General features: G+C 41.1%; 1 protein-coding gene across 1 annotated transcript; it reads left to right on the top strand.

The window, feature by feature from the left end:
* Positions 1 to 10,032: 10,032 nt before the first annotated feature.
* Positions 10,033 to 19,938, top strand: LOC147637858 (P-loop containing nucleoside triphosphate hydrolases superfamily protein). Its single transcript, XM_086799702.1, has 8 exons — positions 10,033 to 10,599; positions 17,464 to 17,543; positions 17,700 to 17,751; positions 18,899 to 18,940; positions 19,058 to 19,136; positions 19,238 to 19,269; positions 19,429 to 19,497; positions 19,636 to 19,938. The coding sequence occupies exons 1-8, from the start codon at positions 10,099 to 10,101 to the stop codon at positions 19,921 to 19,923; spliced, it is 1,143 nt and encodes a 380-aa protein (XP_086655828.1). The 5' UTR covers positions 10,033 to 10,098; the 3' UTR covers positions 19,924 to 19,938.
* The last annotated feature ends 902 nt before the right edge of the window (positions 19,939 to 20,840 follow it).

Below are 20,840 nucleotides of genomic sequence, written 5' to 3'. Positions count from 1 at the left end.
TCAATAACCCAATCTACATCTATATATCCATGTACATGTACCTATGAGAAAGGGGCCATTGCATATCTATGTAAGCTTTATAGGAGGAGGTATATGTGGTGTAGCCACCAGTATATAAGGACCATTAAATCTCTTGTCTAAGATAGTACCAACCCAATCTACATCTGTATATCCATGTACATGTACCTATACTCCATCCTCATAGAAATGTCCATAGTGTATGGTGGACTTTATATATATAAGAATCCTCCTAGCCGTATCCAAGTGTGGCTTCCTCGAGACCTGCATAAACTGACTCACCAACCCAATCTACATATGTATATCCATGTACATGTACCTAGGAGCAAGGGGCCATTGCATATATATAAGCTTACATATACATACATTAAAAACCTTTATATATGGTTTTAAAAAATTGATAATATCTTCTCTTGATCTCTCTCTTTCTATCTTTTTCCCTCTATATTGGGTTGGTACTGTCTGAGATAGTACTAACCCAATCTACATCTGTATATCCATGTACATGTACCTATACTCCATCCTCATAGAAAATTGATAATATCTTCTCTCAATCTCTCTCTTTCTATCTTTTTCCCTCTATATTGGGTTGGTACTATCTGAGACAGGAGACAGTACTAACCCAATCTACATCTGTATATCCATGTACATGTACCTATACTCCATCCTCATAGAAAAGTCCATAGTGAACTGTGGACTTTATATATCTAAGTATCCTCCTAGCTGCATCCAAGTGTGGCTTCCTCGGGACCTACAAAAATTGACTCACCAACCCAATCTACATCTGTATATCCATGTACATGTACCTATACTCTAGCCTTATAAAAAAGTCCATAGTGTACTGTGGACTTTATATATATCTAAGTATCCTTCTAGCTGCATCCAAGTGTGGCTTCCTTGGGACCTACATAAATTGGCTCACCAACCCAATAACATAGATAAAATTTAGCCTGGTGACATGTAAATCAACTCTCTACAATATGTATGTAGTTAGTTAGTAGGGCCCTCCAAAAAGGTCATATATATTTGTTAGCCAATTTAGTGTTTTGCTCCAATGGCACTAAGATTGTCTTACAAGATGACAACTCTGTACACAGTAGGGCCCTCCATATATAGCCAATTTTGTATTCTGCTCCAATGGCACTATGATTGGCTTATAACATGACATACCATACATGGACAATTTTCCAAAGCACATTGCCTTTGTAAAAGCCAAATCCTATCATGTGACCTTATCACCTCTTTATTTACCTAGGAAGTATCATAGGTCACCCAAATCCTTCATTTTGAACTTCCTCTTAAGGATCATCTTCACCTCATGAATGTCACCATCACTGCCTTCTATGACAATCAAGCCATCAATATAGAGTGAACAATGCCTACTAGAACAATGCCATTGCTAGTCTTTTTCACGTATAGTGAAAAATATGTTGTAGATATATGAAATCCACTAATAAAAAAAATGTAGATATATGAAATCCAATAGTGACAAGATATTCTCCTATCTTGTCTTACCATGCTCTAGGTGCCTGTTTCAAGCCACAAAAGGCTTTATGCAACCTGCAAACAAACTTCAAGTGTGCATGGTCCTCATATATTGGTGGCTGCACCATGTATACCTCCTCTTATAAATCACCATGTAGAAATGTATTCTTTATATCCATCTAATGTAAAGACCATTTCCTAGCTGCAACCATACCAATGACTACTCTCATGGTTGCCATCCTAACAACTGGACTAAAAGTCTCCTCATAATCAATGCCATAGTATATACATATCCCTTGGCTACCAATCTTGCCTTGTACTTGCTCACAGACCCATTTGAATTCTTTTTTACTTTTTACAGACCCACTTGCATCCAATTGTCTTCTTCTCCTTAGGCAAAGGCACTAACTCCTATTTCTCATTTGCACCCAAAGCAGTAGCACTCTATAGCTGGCTCGGGGTCACCTAAATAAACATCATCTTGGATTACATTGAATATGCCACTTTCATATTTTGCTAGACATCCCACTCTCGTACTGTCCGTTTATGACCGCATGCTAGAAACAGGAAGTTGAGGTGCTACCCATGCATTGAGAAGGCTCCCCTAGCCAATGAGAAGCCTGCATCCAATGGAGCCATCTCTTTATCCATGGGAAATTCCTAATTTTTATGTCCAAGTGCCCCCTCAAAACATGTGGGCTCTATTTTTTGACCACCATAAAATCATAATGGCGAGATGTATACCCAACATAAAGCCAATCAATGAGAGGTACCACCATCGACCTCTCTTTCCTTAAAATATTGCATAGGATCCTCAATGCCTTCTCTCCCTTGTACACCAAGTATAACAATAGCCAAGATCCCAAAATCCTCATCAAGCCACTATCCCCACCATCAACAAATGAACGACCTGCTGAAATATTAGGCATTATGAAAGACTAATCCAACTTCTATTTTGCCTTTCATGACAGGTGAATTTGTTGAATTTTCAGAACTTATAGTATCACCAAATGATGTGTCAAAATTCGTGGCATTCTGGTTCAATCTTCTTGACCCAAGGTCTAATAATAGACCCACTGCTCGAGAACTCTCTAGGTCTACTAAGCGCATGTGATTGTTGTTGATCTCCATTCACTATAGCCATATTGCTGTGTGTTTACATCAACTTGGAATCCTTCTCATTGGTGTACTAGCTACTCATCTCATCAAAAACAACATCTTTGCTCACTCGTATCTCACAAGGAGAGGAGTTATAACATTTATAACCTTTCTGCTCAAGGGAGTATCCAATAAAGGTACATTTTTTTACCTTAGGATTCAATTTTCTTTTCACTTCATTTGGCACATGCACATAGGCAATGTAGCCAAACACTTTCAAGTGTGACAAGTTTTGTGCTAGTACACTTATGTTCAAGCATCATGCCATGAACTATTACAATAGCGATTCTGTTTATAGTATAAACTAGAGTTTCTTTAAGACAAAAATAATGAGACATCCCTTTATGATTCATCAATGCATAGGTAACTTTTGCAATATGCATGTTTTTCTAATATGCAACCCCAATCTACTATGGGGTGTACCTGCACGTGAACTGCCCGTGCTCTCTCAGATAATCACACTGAATTCATTAGAGGTATATTCTCCCCACCATATGATCTTATGCATTTTATAAGCATGCATTTATCTTTCTCAACCATAGCCTCAAAGCTCTGATAACGCATAAACACTTCCTAGTGTGAAACACAACGATAGATACATAATAGTGGCATCCTTGAATTGATGTCATCTTTGTTGGTCCTCCCCAAACATCAGAATGCACCACATCTAAAGGTCTTTGATTGACATTCTTCTTATCATGTGAAAATGCATGCTTAGACTATTTTTCTAATTGGCATGCTTTATATACTTTGTGCATTCCATCCACTTTAAACTATAACAAACTTATAACAGTGCTTTGGGAAAACCTCTGGATCACTTTGTACACCCTGCACTACTCTATGTGGAGGAACATATCTCTTGCCTTACACCTAGAGTACGTAAGGCTGGGATGCCAAGCTCTTCATCTAGACTTTCCAAGCTAGATGACTCATAATCTGTTGTGCCAATTCCTTCAACCTTCTTTTTGCCTTTGTTGACAACACTTCCACTTTTGCTCACACTACCATGTCTCAACTTTCCTGATCATGGACTTACATTATCACTTCCACTAGATGTTTTACCTGGCCCAAAAAATGAAGTAGAACTCTCTTTTAGAAAGTTCGTATGCACATCTACATTTATGCTATCAACAATAACATCCTCTCTTTGTTTTTGTACCAACTTGCCAACTCATCAAACACCACATCTCAAAAAATGAGCACCTGTTTAGTTTTCGGATTGTAACATTTGTAAGCCTTTCTTTCTTGTGCAGAACTAATGAATATGCACTACTCAGCCTTTGGGTCCAGCTTCCTTCTCTTCTCATCCAGCACATGTACATAAGCAATACATCTAAAAACCTTGAGATGCCCATTGTCTAGCCTAAAACTTGTCATCTTCATCTCAGGAGTACTATTATGTATAGCAGTTGTAGGTGTATTATTCAAGATATATACCATTGTGGCACATGCTTCTGCCCAATAATACAAAGGCATACTCTTCTCATTCATCAATGCTCTTGCCACTTCACCTATCACTTAATTCTTTCTCTCAGCAACCTCATTTTGCTGAGGAGTATACCTTCATGTAAGCTACCATCTAATACCATGGTCTCTCTCATTTTGTTGAGGAGTATACCTTCATGTAAGCTACCATCTAATACCATGGTCTCTCAAGAATGCATCAAATGCATGTGAGATGTACTCATCACCACCATCTATCCTCAAACATTTAATCCAATGATCATATTGCTTTTCCACAAGTTCTTTGAATTTTGTGAACTTGCCCAATGCTTCACTCTTCTCTCTCAAAAAAACAAATCCATGTCAGCCTACTGAAATCATTAATAAATGGGATGTAATACTTGCTTCTACTTATTGATTAGGTTTGAGTGGGTACCCAAATGTCACTATGCACAACCTCGTGTGGTCTTCTACTCATTTGACTATCCCTATGAAATGGCAACCTTGCTTATTTTCCAAATTGACATGTATCACAAACATGTGTACTCCCATCATATTTGAATCTTGGTAGACCACCAACAATGCCCTTTGTTTACATAGATTTCAGCTTTTATATGTTTACATGACCAATCCTTTTGTGCCAAATATCAATGTCTGGCACTATCCCACGAATATGAGAAAACATGGTTGATTTCAATTCTGGTATGCTTGCATCTAGCTTGAACAATCTCCCTTCCTTTTGACCTTTGAGACAATCAATTTGTAGCCATGCTTAAAGTCCTCAACAAAACATCCATGCTCCTTAAATATCACTTGTAGTCCTTGTTCCACGATTTGTCCAATAGATGCCAAAGTTTTTGTAATAGATGGCACATCAATACCTTTAACATAGTTTTCACCTTGCCATCATGCATCATACGGTACACTACCAACATGTGTAATAGGAACATAACCCTGAGTTTATGTAGGCATCATGTTATCAAACCACTCTCTATGGCATGTCATGTGGTTTGATGCACCTGAATCCATATACCATGTTTTGTCACTCTCTTTGCGAGACGTCATAGTAACCATCACATGTTTCATGGAAAAAAAATGATTTGTATATCCTTCATTGCTAGATGATGCATAATTTCCACGTTGGACTCTACCACCACGAATATCATTTTGCTTTTTGTAGCAATCTCTTGCCATATGTCCAAGTTAACCACAATAATGACACTCAATGCCATGCATATTCTGTTGTTATCAATGACCTCTACCACGAGATCCATATCTTATTAGCCTGGTTAGCATGGAAGTCCCTAGAGTAAATAGCTCTACACACAAGCACTTTTTACCCTGTGTGGTTGTTGCTAACGGCCTCTACCACTAGATCCATATCTGGTTAGCCTAGAACTCCCTGGTGTGAATAGCTCTACACACGGGCACTTTTTACCCTATGTTGGTAGTGTTTTTTTCCCGTGTGAACACACTCTTGTGTGTTAGCCACATCAACCTTAGGGCTAGGGCTTCTATTAGTACTCTTGTATTCCACTCATTTATCATCGAGTACTTCCAGCTATCACTTATGGTGTCCTTCTCGCTCTCTGAGCTTAAATCGAGTATGTGTGTAGAGTATCTCCATGCTCATCCAATAGATCTCCCTCTAGCATAAGGGTAAAAACCTCTACCACCAATGATGGTTGTGAATCCTATTGTTGGTGTGGTGGCCTATCATGCTAACCACATCCACATGTACGTCCTCTCGAACTAGATCTCCTCTGTTTTTAGCACCTCTATGAGTAGAATGTCTGATCCCTGGTGTGCCCACTAATACTAGATGAAGTACCTAAACCAAGTTTCATCTTCTCCACAATAAGCAAAGAGACCAACTCATCAAAATCTGGGGAGTCTACACCTCTAACTTGATAGAGGTTTCAAATGCCTTATAGTCTTTGCCCAAACCATTCAATGTAATGGCAACCAAATCATCATCTTTCATAGGGGCACCAATAGATGCAAGCGCATCTGCACATCCTTTAATATCTTGCACATAATCATTGAGTCTCCTATTGTTTCGAGTCACACTATGTATCTCTTGTTTTAACTGCATCTTCTTTGGTTGAGTAGTTATGTCATACAACTTCACCCATGTATCTCATACATCCTTGGGATTATCTGCATTTTAAATATGGCATAACACCCCATATATCACACAAATCGATAATTAATGCAACACTCTTCTGTCTGATTCCAATTCCTATGTGCTGTAAGCTTGGCGAGTGTTGCAATCATTGGTGGAACCTATGGCTCCGTCTCCTCACCTGTCACTAAATTCCAAAGTCCTTTGCCTTTCAAAAAGTTTGTCATGTGATACTTCTAAATCTGAAAGTTGTTTCTATCAAGCTTTTCCCCAACAATCTTGTCTAGATCGTCATTCATCTTGCTATGCACAATGTTCACTGAGTATAGCAACTAATCAACTCAAACACTCATACATAGATGTGCTTGATCACCGATGCTGTCCACACATTCTACAATTTTTATGGTGTACAGAATCCAAGACTCAAAACCATTGTTTGTATAAGCTAAAAATCACTTTGCACCACTCACAAGTTTTAAGAAACACATCCAAAACAGTCCTCCACTTTCCGAAACACTCTAATGTACTCACACGAGCTCACTCTTTATGCTTTACATCCATACACTATTCAGTGCAAAAAATCTAATATCGCTTGCAATGCCACACAATAATGAGCTCTTTAATGTACCAAATCACTAGAAAATGGTCAAATCAAGTGTATACCATATGCTTTTACATCCATACATGCTCCATGTGACATATAAACATCATCGGAGGTCAATAAGTGTCAAATACATGCAACAAATAGCTCTCTGTTTTGGTCAAAGGCATATAAACAGTTAAATACCGACACTAATCCACTTCCAATTCATTCAAATCACATCCAAATCTAAGGCCCATGCATTCATTGGCTTTGTATCAAGTTTCTCTAGCCATGTATAGGATCCATTGCACTAATTTTGACTAAATGAGTGAGTAATTAGATGATTAAGTACCTTTATTTTGCTAAACATAGTTAATAGCCCTATTAATCCTCCTTAATCTAGCTTATTTTGCATCAATACCACCAAATGAGTGCTTGTGGGTTTCATTCAATAGTGTATGCTTGCTTGGGGATCAATTGCTAAGCCTTTTGTGCATATTGTATGCTTCTGTTTGAGCACTTTTATGAATTTCTATGTCCCTAGTAATTTTTGTGGTGATTTTTAGGCTACCACCAATTGCTATAACTCCTTCAATGATGTTGGATTGAGTTTGGGTAATGATTAGGGTGTGATAAATGTGCCTTAGCTACACATCAATAACCTCAATGATGCATAAAATCAATACTTGCAAGTTCCATACATTATGAGCTTCCATAGCCTCAATGTTGCCTGCAAATCTATCTCACTTGCTTAAGAGTTGTCTCAATAGCTTGCTAGTGCAGCCTTCTCACATTTTCCATGGAAAGCTTGAAAAAACTTGCATTTCACTTGCTTTGGGTAGCCCACTCCTTGCTTAATCTTTGTCAAATCACCTATAATCTGCTTAGGGTGTTTAGCTATCCTTATCCGATAGGCCAAGATCTCAGATTTGTTTGGTTTGGTGTGCTCTATAGCTTATTTTAGTTCCATAGCTCCAATGGAAAGCTCCAAAAACCAGACTTTTCCCTCTTGCTTACTCACTCAAGAAACCCTAATGAGAGCTCCATGAAAAGAGAATAGAGGGACACATTGGAGATACACCTAAACTATACTTGCTTTCATTTCATTAACACACACCAAGTAGAGAAGCTCCATAGCTTTCCTTCATTGCACTCCACAAAACACAACACATTTTCCTAATGATGATTTCACACTGAAATAACCTAAAGCTAATATCCACACACTGGCTTCATGAATTAATTAATTTGGTTTCAGAGAAAGAAATGTTGGATTTGAGTTAATTAACTTAGTTTGAGAGAAAGAACTATTGGATTTTAGAAGGTAAAGACCTTCCAATGTCAAAAATAGTATGAAATCTATAATGCATGATTTTTGCAATTTTTGTGACCACGTGGAGGCATATGCTATTGTCATGGAGGGCAAAGAGATCGGTGTTTCATGATGCACACAACTTGTGTCTTTGTCTAGCAACTCTCTCTCCTACAAGAGATGCACCACTTAGCTAGAAATGATCAAGCCTACAACCACGCCTTCTCTCTCTCTCTCTCTCATGTGTTGGATGGCAGGAGGATGCCCCTTGTTCGCTAGTTTTCTTACTCTTGGAGTGTAAAGGGAAGTTGGCCCTATTTGAGATTGTTATGTTGGATGGTAGAGGAAGAGACTACACTAGTAGCATGTTAGAGGAAGGCCAAAGTGATTTCAGAATTCGTAGAAGTTTTTGCAAGCACTATTTGGTAAGTTGCTGCAAGTAATCATGTGAGACAGTCTATCTCAGATTGTGAGCAAGAAGCTGGACAAGAACAACTTCCAAGCATGGAAGTTTAGGATGAGAAACTTCTTTGATATTTATTTCAAATGACAAGAAGAGCCGAAGATCTTTCGAAATAAAAAGTCACTCCTATTTGAGATTGTTATATTGTATGATAGAGGAAGAGGCTACATTGGGAGCAGGCTAGAGGAAGGCCAAAGTGATTTCAAAATTTGGATTTGAGGTCGTTCCGAGTTCCATTTTTGCCCTGCAATTTTTTCGCATGCACTCTATGAAAGTGTCTATTTTCACCAATTTCTAGTTCGGTGCAAAGTTGCAGCAAGGTTGCAGTCCGTTTAGAAAATCTAAGATTTACTGGTTATTGGATGTATGTTTATGTGACTATTCTATATAGAGTTATAGTATAAATTATAACAGGTTTATAATACCACAGGAGATAACGGTGTTGGAGATTACAGATTTGATGTAAGTATTGAAGCTTTGCAAGCACTATTTGGTAAGTTGTTATGCAAGTAATCATGTTAGACAGTCTATTCTAGATTGTGAACGAGAATAAGAACAACTTCCAAGCATGAAAGTTTAGGATGAGAAACTTCCTCGATACTTATTTGAGATGACAAGAAGAAGCCAAAGATCTTTCGAAATAAAAAGTCACTCCTCACAACAAGCATGACACCTAAGAATGCATGGGATACTTTGGTTAAACTATATAGCACAAGTACTAAGGCAAGAAAGATACATTTAAAGCAAAAGCTACATAATGTAGCAACACCTAAGAATGCATGGGATACCTTGGTTAAACTATATAGCATAACTACTAAGGCAAGAAGAATGCAATTAAAGCAAGAGCTACATAATGTGCAGAAGAATAAGATGAGTATAAGCCTGCATAGTATTAGGCAATTGGTTTAATAAGGCTGACCAAGGCGCAACTTGGTGTCGATCACATTAAATGGGCTTGGCAAAGAGTATGATTAGTTTTAGGACATCTATCCGAACTCGAGAAAACTACCCAAAGTTCGAGGATCTTATAGCCCTTCTTATCACTAAAGGAGATGAATGTCAAGAGTAAATCATATGTTGGGAATGCAAGCTCATTGGGATCTGGTGGGTAGCGGTAGTGTGTGGACACCAATCTAGCAGTGTGTGTGTGTGGACAATAACGGCCGTGTCTAGCTAGCCACAAAAAGAGGATTTCAGTTGTTTATTGCTGAGCGAAACACAAGAATGGAAATCGGAATACAAAGGATCAATTGGAATGAAACCCGAAAAAGAGGATTTCAATCGTCTATTTAATTATACTAGTACTCAACCCGCACGTTGCTAAGCGAAACTCAAGAATAATAGAAAAGGTCAATAGGAATACAAAGAATCAAATAGAAGAGATTTTTTCCTCTTATTTTAAAAAATCCAGGATTTCTTTTCTCTCTCCTCTCCTTGTGTGGTTAATATGTGATAGACATAGATATAACATCGAACAAAAATCTTTACGACGAGATAAGCTGGGCGAGGTCCCGATGGCCATGGCTTCGTCCGCAGTTCCTGCCACCTGTGGAAGCAGCTTCAATGGCAACTTGCACTTTGTGCGCTTCGGCGTCCTGCCAGCAGGCTATGTAGATCTTTCAAGCAAGTGCAGGCGATGGCGAGGGCTAGCTTTCCCCGCATCTCTCCCTCGCAGTCCTCTGCAAGAAACCCTAACCCGAACCGGACCCTGTTGTTGCTTGCCTGCCACTGCACCTGCGGTTACTCCCCTCTCGGATCTTTACGAGTTCATCTGCAACGGCCCCTTGCTCTCTAAAGCGGGCCTGGACTCTGATTCTGTGAAGAACTCCATGGACGAATGGCTCGAGCTTGGACTCCGCCTGTCCCGACAGCTGGGATTTAAGGAGCTCTTCTTGACACCGGACGAGAAAATTAGGGTTTATCATTACTATATCCCCGTCTTCATGTGGTGCAAGCAGCAGCTGGCTCATCATCGATCTCAGTTTAAGGAAGGGGATGAGGTGCCTGCATTGGTGGTGAGTGTTCTGAAAACTCGATTTCTGGTGCAAACTTTATTAAGTGGGGCAACTTTACCCATTTAAGTAAATAAGCCAATAAACACCGTTCTCGTAATCGAATAAAGAAATATTTATTTAGCATATTCGATTATTTCTGAGGTTATTTGTATGAGTCTACTCATTTTTGACTGGATTTGTTTGAATATATGCATTTAGTGCTTATGTGTACAAGGGGTGCTGCAATGGCAGCTTGTGAGGTAGCGTATGAGCTCATAGCGTACATGTATGCATGTATATATTATTGTGATGCACATTCATTATGCATATTCATTTCTTTCGGAGTCTATTTGTATGGTATACACATTTTTGAGTGGGTTTGTGGACTTGTGTGAATGGCCATGTGTAAACGTTTGTACCCACACGCATGAGCTTGCATGTATCTTTATGAAGCACAATTGCACCTACACACGTGTATACATGTCTGCATGTTATGTGTAAGTGTGCAAACTATGATATTGGGTAAATGTGCAATGATTATTTGTCAAATCTCCATGGATCTCCTCGTAGAACGCTTGCAAAACAAAGCCAAACAATGTGAAGGGGATGTAGGCTTGACTCACCACCCAACCATGACAGCCGTGGGTAAAACCCACAAGTCTTGGCTGACCCCACCGAGCCACGAGCTGAGCTAACTAGCAAAATGCACCTACCAATCTCTACCCTGCGACGTCCCATACCACCACGGAAATACCCTCATGGGCCTCGAGACTGTTGCCGGCCTCAGCCCATGAAGCAAGTGCACGAAGCAAGTGCACGTCTGCACTAGATCCAAGCTCCTAACCGTAGAGCTCTCACAAAGACTCGCGAGACTCTATGAACAACTGACTAACCTTGGTCACCCTTTTATAGGATCTTGGCCGATCACCGGGCATCCACCCTTGGGCGCCCGTCCATTAGTCTATTCCTAGTCCAGCTCGCCAATCAGCCTGTCTAACTCCAAGCTTTCCTAAGCCTCGAAACTAGTCTTGTGTGCGTGTTGCACACAGTAGATACACTCTGTGCACATGACATACTCCCCTTCCATTAAGAGCTCACTCCTGAGCTAAGTAAAAACCCGAGGTAGTCTCTTTGAAGGGTAGTCAATGTCTCCCATGTAGCGCTCTCCTTAACACGATCCTCCCACTTGATCTTGTATTCCGTGAGTAGCGCATGCCGCAATCGTCACGAAATCCAAAAATCTTTGCCGGTTCGTGTGGGACAAATGTCATATCCTCGACATCTATGATTTCTTGAGGAGTAACTAACTTGTATGTTCCACCCAGTACTTCCTTAAGGCTACTGACATGGAATACGAGATAAACTTTCACATGAGAAGGCAAGTCTAATTTATATGCAACTAAACCAATCTCGTGTGTAATCCGAAATGGTCTGCAATATCTAGGAGATAATTTTGGAGATCGATTCTTCCGTAAAGTCTCGGAATCTTTCGAAACTCACAAATACACCATCGTTCCTTAAGAGAACTCTCTGGGTGAATGATGTCTATTAGAATAAAATTTGTCTGTCTTGAGCACTTCTATTAGAATAAAATTTGTCTCTGTCTTGAGGACTTCTAATAGATTCCTTTGCAACTTGTAACATTTCTTGCATATCTTGTAAAAAAGTACGCGTTGCATCATGTTGAAGTTCTGAAAATCCTACGGTAATAGGTGATTTAGGTTGAAATCATAGTAACATGGGACGGGGAACGTAACGGGGACGGGGACAGGGATTCCTGGGAACCAGGACGGGGACGGCATGAGATGGCATACAAAATATGCAATTTTAAGTAAGCACTCATTCAAGAAACTTAACAATACTAAAACAAAGTTACTTTACACTTCCAAAGTATCAATATTAAGTCATTCTAGCAAAAAAATGGGTGTTACCGAAAAGGAGATCGGGCACCCAGGACCCAGTTACCAAAGGCTAAAGAAAAAGACAAGGGCAAAGGCCTAGGTCCTAACCACGTAAGTGGCATACAAAAAAGAGACTACACTAGAGTAGTACATATGTCAAAAAGCCTAAAGGGGCATGTGAAGTGTTGGCCTCACGATCATGGGTCCCTACAATGCCTGCAGGCTCCATAGAGATGTTCTCCACTTGCACCTCCAACTCCTCATCATCTTGAGACATCTTCCACTCGGTAAATGCATCAGCCTTTGCAGTTGTACTCTTGCAAAGCATTCGCAAGTTTGCACTCTCAAAGACTAGATCATTTGCCCGTTCCACCCCAAGACAGTTCCTCTTCTTCGATGCAATGTGACTGTATGAGCTCCAAAGTTGCTCTAGGCAAGAGGAACTCACTGCTTGGCTGAGAATGCGGATGGCTAGATGCTGAAGCTCAGGTCCATCCGAACCAAAATCTTTCCACCACAAAGCAGTCCCAACTTTGAAGCGATCATCTTGTGCATCCATGTCTCCATAAGAGCTCTGAAAGCTCCTATACCTGGACAAGTGGTCACAGATCTTCCGCCTAACATTTGGGTCAGGCACAAGTCGAGTCAAGACAAGTCTCCATAGCTTGCTCACCTCTGCATCACTTTCTTGCCCTTTACCCTGAAACTCAGGGTCGAGCACATAGGCTGCTGCATGCAAAGGAGAGGAGTAGGAGTTCCACCTACGCACACATAGGGCACGGATCTCCTTGTACCTGTCCTCCTTTGGCTCCAAATCCCTCAGCTTCTCTATCATGCTGTCCATAGCCTCATATACCTTGCCGATGCATGGCTTCATACCATCCACTAGCCTCATCAAGTGGACAATAGGTTGAACCATAGCATCAATGCAGTTCACTTTTTCCCAAAAATTAGGGCTCTCTGCTTTTCCCTTGCATAGAGCTCCTGTCTCAGTGGAAGCCAATGGTGAAGAAGTGAACTCGTCACTAATGAACAACTGTCTCAATGCACCACTACACTCTTTCAATCGGTGGAGCATCAAGAAGTTGTAGGCAAACCTTGCATCTGAGTTTTTGAGGAGTTGACGGCTAGATTTTTTGGAGAATTCATGGCGTAGGAACTGATGGTTTGTGACAAATGTCACTATTTGGCTGATGTGCCTGCTATGCGGCACTCTCCTCCTTGAAAGCAAGGCCTCATGTGCGGCAACACCATACCGAAAGGGCACCATTTTGCCACGTGAGCTGTCCTTTGAACACTCCCCGCCAGCTCTTGGAACCAAACTTCCCTTAGAAAAACATATACCAAATGCTCCCTCCAGCACTCTGGCGTAAGATAGTCCTTTAAGAAAACAGGGTTTCTATGCAAGTTTTCAGCCAGTTTGATTTTCTTTTGAATATAATGAGTATTTCTTGAATGAGTATCCCCAAAACTTCTTGATCGAAATTCAAAATTTCATACCAGAATTCCTAGAATTCTATAACCTTGATCCACATATCAATTCGAAGGGCCACAAACTTAGTTTCAGATTTGGCGGGAGTTGAGTGTATTTTTCTAAACTGGGCACACTTTCTTTCCTCGAAACTGGCGAGAGAGTTTGGTCTTGGTCATAGTCTGATTCAAGGTTCGAGTCGGATAAGATTTTTCCTGAACTATCTTTCTCGAAAAGGTTAGATAGTTCAGTTACTATTTTACCGAATTTTTTTCTTTGAATATTCACTTAGTTGATTTCTAAACTAGTTACAAATTCCAATGAGGAATCATTTATCTGAATATTTTGATCTCAATAGATTTCCTGAATTTTCTTTTTACAATCCGTGTGAATATAAAACGACACAAATTTCTCTCTTAGAGTATTTAATTATTCATTTATCAAATACTCATAGAATTTAAACATAGAATTTAAGAAAATTCTAATTTTGATACAAAAATTCTTTATGCATCTATTTATGCATAAAAATCAACTTCAATAGGAATAACACTTTTATAAAAAAACTCTTTTTATGTATCTATTTATGCATAAAATCAATTTTAATAGGAATAACACTTTTAAAATAAAAAGAATTTCTTTATGCATCTATTTATGCATAAAAATCATTTTTTATAAGAATAACACTTTTATAAAAAAAATTTCCTTTATGCATCTTTTTATGCATAAAAATCAATGTTAAAAGGAATAACACTTTTGCAATAAAAATATTTCCTTTATGCATTTTTTATGTATAAAAATCAATTTTAATAAGAATAACACCTTTATAATAAAAATCAAACCTTTGATATGAAGGATTTGGGTGATGCAAATCACATTTTGGGTATGCAGATACTTCGGGACAGAAATCAGCATGTGTTGTATTTGTCTCAGAAGGAATACATTGGCAAAGTTTTGCAGAGGTTCAATATGGACGGGGGGAAGAAGACTAGTACTCCTTTGCCTCCATATGTGATGTATGCCATGGTTGCTACCAGGCCGGACATTGCATTTGCAGTGGGAGTGGTTTGTAGATACATGGCCAAACCTGGCAAGAAGCATTGGGAAGCAGTGAAAGGTGTCATGAGATACCTGAAGGGTACACAGGATATGTGCATTTTCTTTGGCAAACAGGATGCATTAGTGCATGGTTACACGGATTCGGATTATGCCGGTCATCCAGATAACCGGAAGTCTACTACCGGTTATGTGTTTACATTCACAGGAGGTGCTGTGTCATGGATATCCAGGATGCAGAAGTGCACTGCCTTATCTACTAGAGAGGCCGAGTATATTGCAGCCACAGAGGCTTGCAAGGAGGCATTATGGCTATCTCGGTTAGTGGTTGATTTGGGTTATACAGGGGATATTCCATTGTTGCTTTGTGATAGTCAGAGTGCCATCCAGTTGGCAAAGAACCCTGTCTTTCATGCAAAGACGAAGCATGTGGACGTGAAGTATCACTTCATCAGAGGTGTGATAGAGAACAAGCAAATTCAGCTTGTTAAGATTCATACGGATGACAACCCGGCTGATCTGTTGACAAAGAGTTTGCCTCCGGAGCGGTTTGCTTACTGCAGACACTTGATGGGCATTGGATGAGGCCAGTTTCAGCCTTGATATGGCCTTGTATATTATCATGTACATGCTGATTTTTCTTTTCCTTCATTTAAGGGCACTTTGCCTTTAAGTGGGAGGTTGTTGGGGTAAAGGCACTATGCCGACCCTTATAGTGTGTACAAGCCCATAAGTTATAGTATATAGTACACTTAGTACTTTTAATGTACTAAGTGCACTATGTGTACTAGTGCAATATACATGTGTGATAGGGGAGTCACACACTCTTTCCAATGAGTTGACTTATCCCCACAACTCTCTCTCTCTCTCTCCTTTCTTCTCTCTGTGTATTTTCCCCACATGAAAACCTAACCCTACTTCTCCCCATTCACTCTTCACATGAGACACCGGCCTGGCCTCAAGTGAACAAGACACAAAAACTGGAGATGGACCAAATGGTCGGCCAATTGGTGACATCTTTCTTGAAGACTTTTTCGAACTGTGCCCAGGTTGTTGGTTTAGGTTTGAGTTCTTTCCACCAGAGCAAAGCTTTGTCCGAGAGGAAACATGTTGCCAATTGAATCTTTTTGTCATCCCCATATGGATGAAACTAGAAGTGGACCTGCCACTTATGTAGCCGCGTGTCCACAATCTCCTTGATATGTTGCTTTTGCTCGTCTCCAAACTGCTCTGGAGTAATGTTGGGGCCTAAAGTAGACACCAAGGTATGCATGCCCGAGAGAGTAGACATGGTAGTGGTCAATAAAGAGATGGAATTCGGCAAAGCGTGCATCTGCGTGGTGACCTGTGCCTGACGCTCCGTGAAAGAAGCCTCGAAAGTAACTTTAAACTCTTGAAAATCAGATTTAGTTACAAAATCTTCGAAAAGATCGTCATTAGCGGCCTCAGTAGCTTCAGGCCTTCACGTTCGAGAACGGGTTCTATCTCCGATTCTTGGATCGACATCTCGAAGAGGGAAAGTGAGAAAATCTTGGGTGCAAGCAAGAGATGGTGCTAGATAACTCGAGGAGGCTTGTGGCTAGAAGCCCACTCTAGGGGTATTTTATAAAGCCTCCCAAAAGCTTTTGTTTTTTGTGTGTTGCTTTGATGCTTTTCGTTTTTTTAACGAAGACGTTACGTTTTCTGTCAAATCTCCATGGATCTCCTCGTAGAACGCTCCTAAAAATCGACCGGAAACTTGCAAAACAAAGCCAAACAACGTGAAGGGTGTGCAGGCCTGACTCACCACCCAACCATAACAGCCGTGGGCAAAACCCACAAGTCTTGGCTGTCCCCACTGAGCCACAAGTTGAGCTAACTAGCAAGATGCACCGACCAATCTCTACCTTGCAACGTCCCATACCGCCATGGAGCTACCCTCGTGGGCCTCGGCCCTAGAGACTGTTGCCGACCTCGGCTACATGAAGCAGGTGCACGACTGCACTACATCTGGGCTCCTGTCCGTAGAGCTCTCGCAAAGACTCGCGAGACTCTATGAACAACTGACTAACCTTGGTCACCCTTTTATAGGCTCTTGGCCGGTCACCAGGCGTCCACACTTGGGTGCCCGCCTGTCTATACTTGGGTGCCTGCCCGTCATACTATCCCTAGCCTAGCTCACCAATCAGCCTACCTAGCTCCAAGATTCCCCAAGCCTCGAAGCTAGTCTTGTGTGCGTGTTGCACACGGTAGATACACTCTGTCCACATGACATTATTTGCATCATGTTATATGCTTGTTGGATTGGGTTTGATCTTGCTTGTCGATGAGCATGTACGTGGATTTATATGCGGTACGTATACTATATAATAAAATCTCAAAATAAACGAAAAGAGGAGATACAATGGACAAGACCCATACATCTTTATTAGTACCTACATATGCTTTGACTGTGGCTCTGTAAACTGTTATGGTTTTCAGATAGGAATTTCAGCACCTCAGGGTTGTGGCAAAAGCACTCTAGTTTATTCTCTCGACTACCTCTTCAACTCAACGAGCAAGTATGTAAAAGTCTTTTTGCATTGCTGCTGAAAGTGTTGTTAATAGTGTATTCAGCTAATACATTTTATCGGTGTGGCTGTAGAAAGTTATGCATTTCCTGGTCTCCTCATTGCATTTCTTGTGTATTGATTACCAATCTTTTGGATTTGCTTCAGCCGGGCAGCATCAGTCTCAATTGATGATTTTTATTTAACGGGTCAAGAGCAGGTATGTCGTATACAGACCAAAATACTATAGGTAATCGGGTCAATGTTTTTTTTTTTGGGGGGGGGGGGGGGGTGAATTCTTTAGTCTGAAGCTAGTATTATCTATGTATTCATTTCAATAGTGTAATTGCACACTAGAACATTGTTTTGTAATGTCCACAGATGTACGTATACCTACTAACTGCCAATGAGGTGATAACTCAAGGGGTGAAGGTGTTTGCCTAGGACCAAGAGGTCTTGGGTTCAAAACCCTCCTTGGTGCTTCCTCGGCGGCATCACCTACGGGCAGATGAATAAGCGCCTATGGGCGGCTGTCTACGGACGGTGAAATTTGGTAACTATGGGAGGATCTTGTGCCAAAGGCCAAACCCCACTTGGTGCCTCCTCGGCAGCATCGCCTACGGGCGGTAAAAAAATCGGTAACTACGGGAAGATCTTGGGCCTAAGGCCAGTCGAAAAAAAAGAATACTTACTAACTTCGATTTGGTTTCTTTTCTAGACATGCTCTTGGGTGTATTCGTGTATATAAATGCCATCTAGCTGCCCCAAGGATGCCTGCTACAGTATGACTTGTTGGGCATCTCACCAGCCCTGCAGGTCTCATGCAGCTCCTGCATCTTTATATTTAGTGTTGGGTATTGGCAATGCTGAAATGCTGACTTGCTGACTTGCTGCTGCCTACGGAACTCCTGCTAGGTCCTGACTTGTGATTCATGGCCTCATCCTTGGGGACAGGCCTGACGGCCGAGGCAGCTAGTGGGTAGCTCATAGGTTGCATGAACAGGCAAAAGTTAGGCTGCTCGGTGTTAGACTGCAGGTGTGGGGTATGTGGCGGTGTCCTTGTAAGAAGCACAGGTTTGAAGTCTCCTGTTGGGGCTCAACTTGGGCATGAGGGGACTGTCATAGGGCCTGAACAGTTTTTAAAATTGTCCTTCAGACCCCCATCACTTGTGGCTTTGTGGTCCGCGAAGAAGTTGTTCACATGGGCAGGTTTGCTTGCTTAGGAATTTGTGGAAGGGGTGACTGATTCACTTGTGCTTGTACTAGCAGTTGCATTGCTGGAGGAGACTTTGTAGTAGCATTTTTATAGTTGAAGAAGTGTTTGTTTCTGATTTCAAGCATAACCTGCTGCCTCTTATTTTGGACAGGAAAAGATGGCTGCTGAAAATTCAGGAAATTCTCTTTTAGAGGTATGAAAACTGAGTGGCTGAAACCAACAATGGATAGCTTTTGTATAGGTTTGAATTGCAGCCAGGCTTTCCCCCCCTCATGTTGTAAGAGCATTGAAAGATTCACGAATCTGCCAGCTCAGGGGTAATGCAGGAAGCCATGATTTAAAACTTGGTACAGAGACCCTGGAAGCTTTGTGCAATCTGTCAACTGCAGGTAGTTCTAACCTCTTTTTTCCAATTGTTTATAATGGAGCCTTGTTACAATGCACATGTTTCTCTGTTTTTAACAGTAGCGTGTTGTTTTTCTTTGCATAGGCAGAAAAGCCAAAGTGCCACGCTATGAAAAGGTATGCTGTTTTTGTGCAGGATCTCGCGCTACTTGTCTTCGCCCCCCCCCCCCCCCCCCCCCCCCCGGCCCGGGGCCCGCGGCGGTTCCCCCGTGCCCCTTCTTCTTTTCCCCCCCTTTTTGCATGGTATTTTCTCACTTCCTAACTTTTGATTTGCAGTCAGCACGCAACGGTCGAGGAGATAGAGCAGACCCTTCCATGTGGCCTGAGATTGAGGGTCCTTTGAAGGTGCTTGCTTTTCATTTGTATATTCAAAGTAAGAGTGTCCTTTTTGAGGTTTGGGGATTTTCTCTCCTTGGACTCTCCTCTCTTTTGATATGGAGTGTGGAAGTTGAACCTAATGGCACTTCTGGCTTTGTGCTTTAGGTTTTGCTATTTGAAGGATGGATGCTTGGTTTTCAACCAGTAGATGCCACAGTTTATCAAGCTATTGATCCTCAGGTTACTATTGCTTCTTTGACACTTCTCAATTTCTTTAGTAGTGATCAGAGTTGTCGGAACAATTTAGAAATGTGCAAACAGTACGGGTGTCAAACAAGTTTTGAAAGTTTTGATGCCCAAAGGGGAGCTATGTACACCTGCACAAATGTGGACACACACACACACCCCTCTCCTCCCCCCCTCCCAAACCAACCCACACGCATACTCGTGTGAATAGTATGGGTTTCAAACGAGTTTTGACGATCCTCTCCAAAGGAAAGGTACTCTGCACACACACACACACACACACACACACACACACACACACACGCACAAGATCAATTGATTGTGCACATGGATGTAAAATATTCAGTGGATCTGAGTGCAGACATCAAGTCCCCATCATACCCAATTGCAGTCTACTGACACTTGGCATAGACATAAGCTCTCTTGCCAACATGGTGTCAGTCTCCATGACCCTTGTCATAGAAATAAGTCTCCTGCCAACTAGGCGTCAAGTCCACTCTACCACTTGCACTTCATGTTGTTACTCTAACCACGCACCTTGCAGGGGAGGTGGGCTCAAGTCCACTCTACCAATATTATTTCGAGTAAAAGTAGCACTCCTTGAGACTATCCTCCCGATTTTTGAACTCAGGTTCATAGGGTTTACATGTGATAGCATAATGAGGATCTGGCCAGCCTTATGTAGCTATGATTTGGGCCAGTGAGTTGTCATCTACACTTATGACAACCTCATGATTTTGAGACAGGATTGTCGTGGATGAGTGTTCTACACTTGGACAGCCTCATGATGTGTTTGGGTAAAGCAGTTATGCTTTGCTAGATGCTATGTAAAGCTTCTTTATTGAAATAGTTTTGAGGATCTTGAGTCTTGACAGGTACACATATATTTTGCAGACATCTAGATTGAGTTGAGATTTCACTGAAATTGAGATCAACAGGATTCTCCGATAGATTTATTCTGTCGAGAAGATTCAGTTTGTATGCTATGCAATTTTGGTGGTATGGGAGACGTTGGTGTTGCATGCGCGGAAGCCTTGCTGTATTGATCCACAGTCCTAAGCTTGACTAAGACCATTGATTCTAAATAAGCATGATTAAGATAGAGGAGAGAGAAGAAGAGAGAG

This window comes from Cibotium barometz, chromosome 6 (assembly GCF_041138505.1).
Source record: "Cibotium barometz isolate CiBa-2024 chromosome 6, ASM4113850v1, whole genome shotgun sequence".
Taxonomy (NCBI): domain Eukaryota; kingdom Viridiplantae; phylum Streptophyta; class Polypodiopsida; order Cyatheales; family Cibotiaceae; genus Cibotium; species Cibotium barometz.
This window is presented reverse-complemented; position numbering and strand designations above follow the sequence as displayed.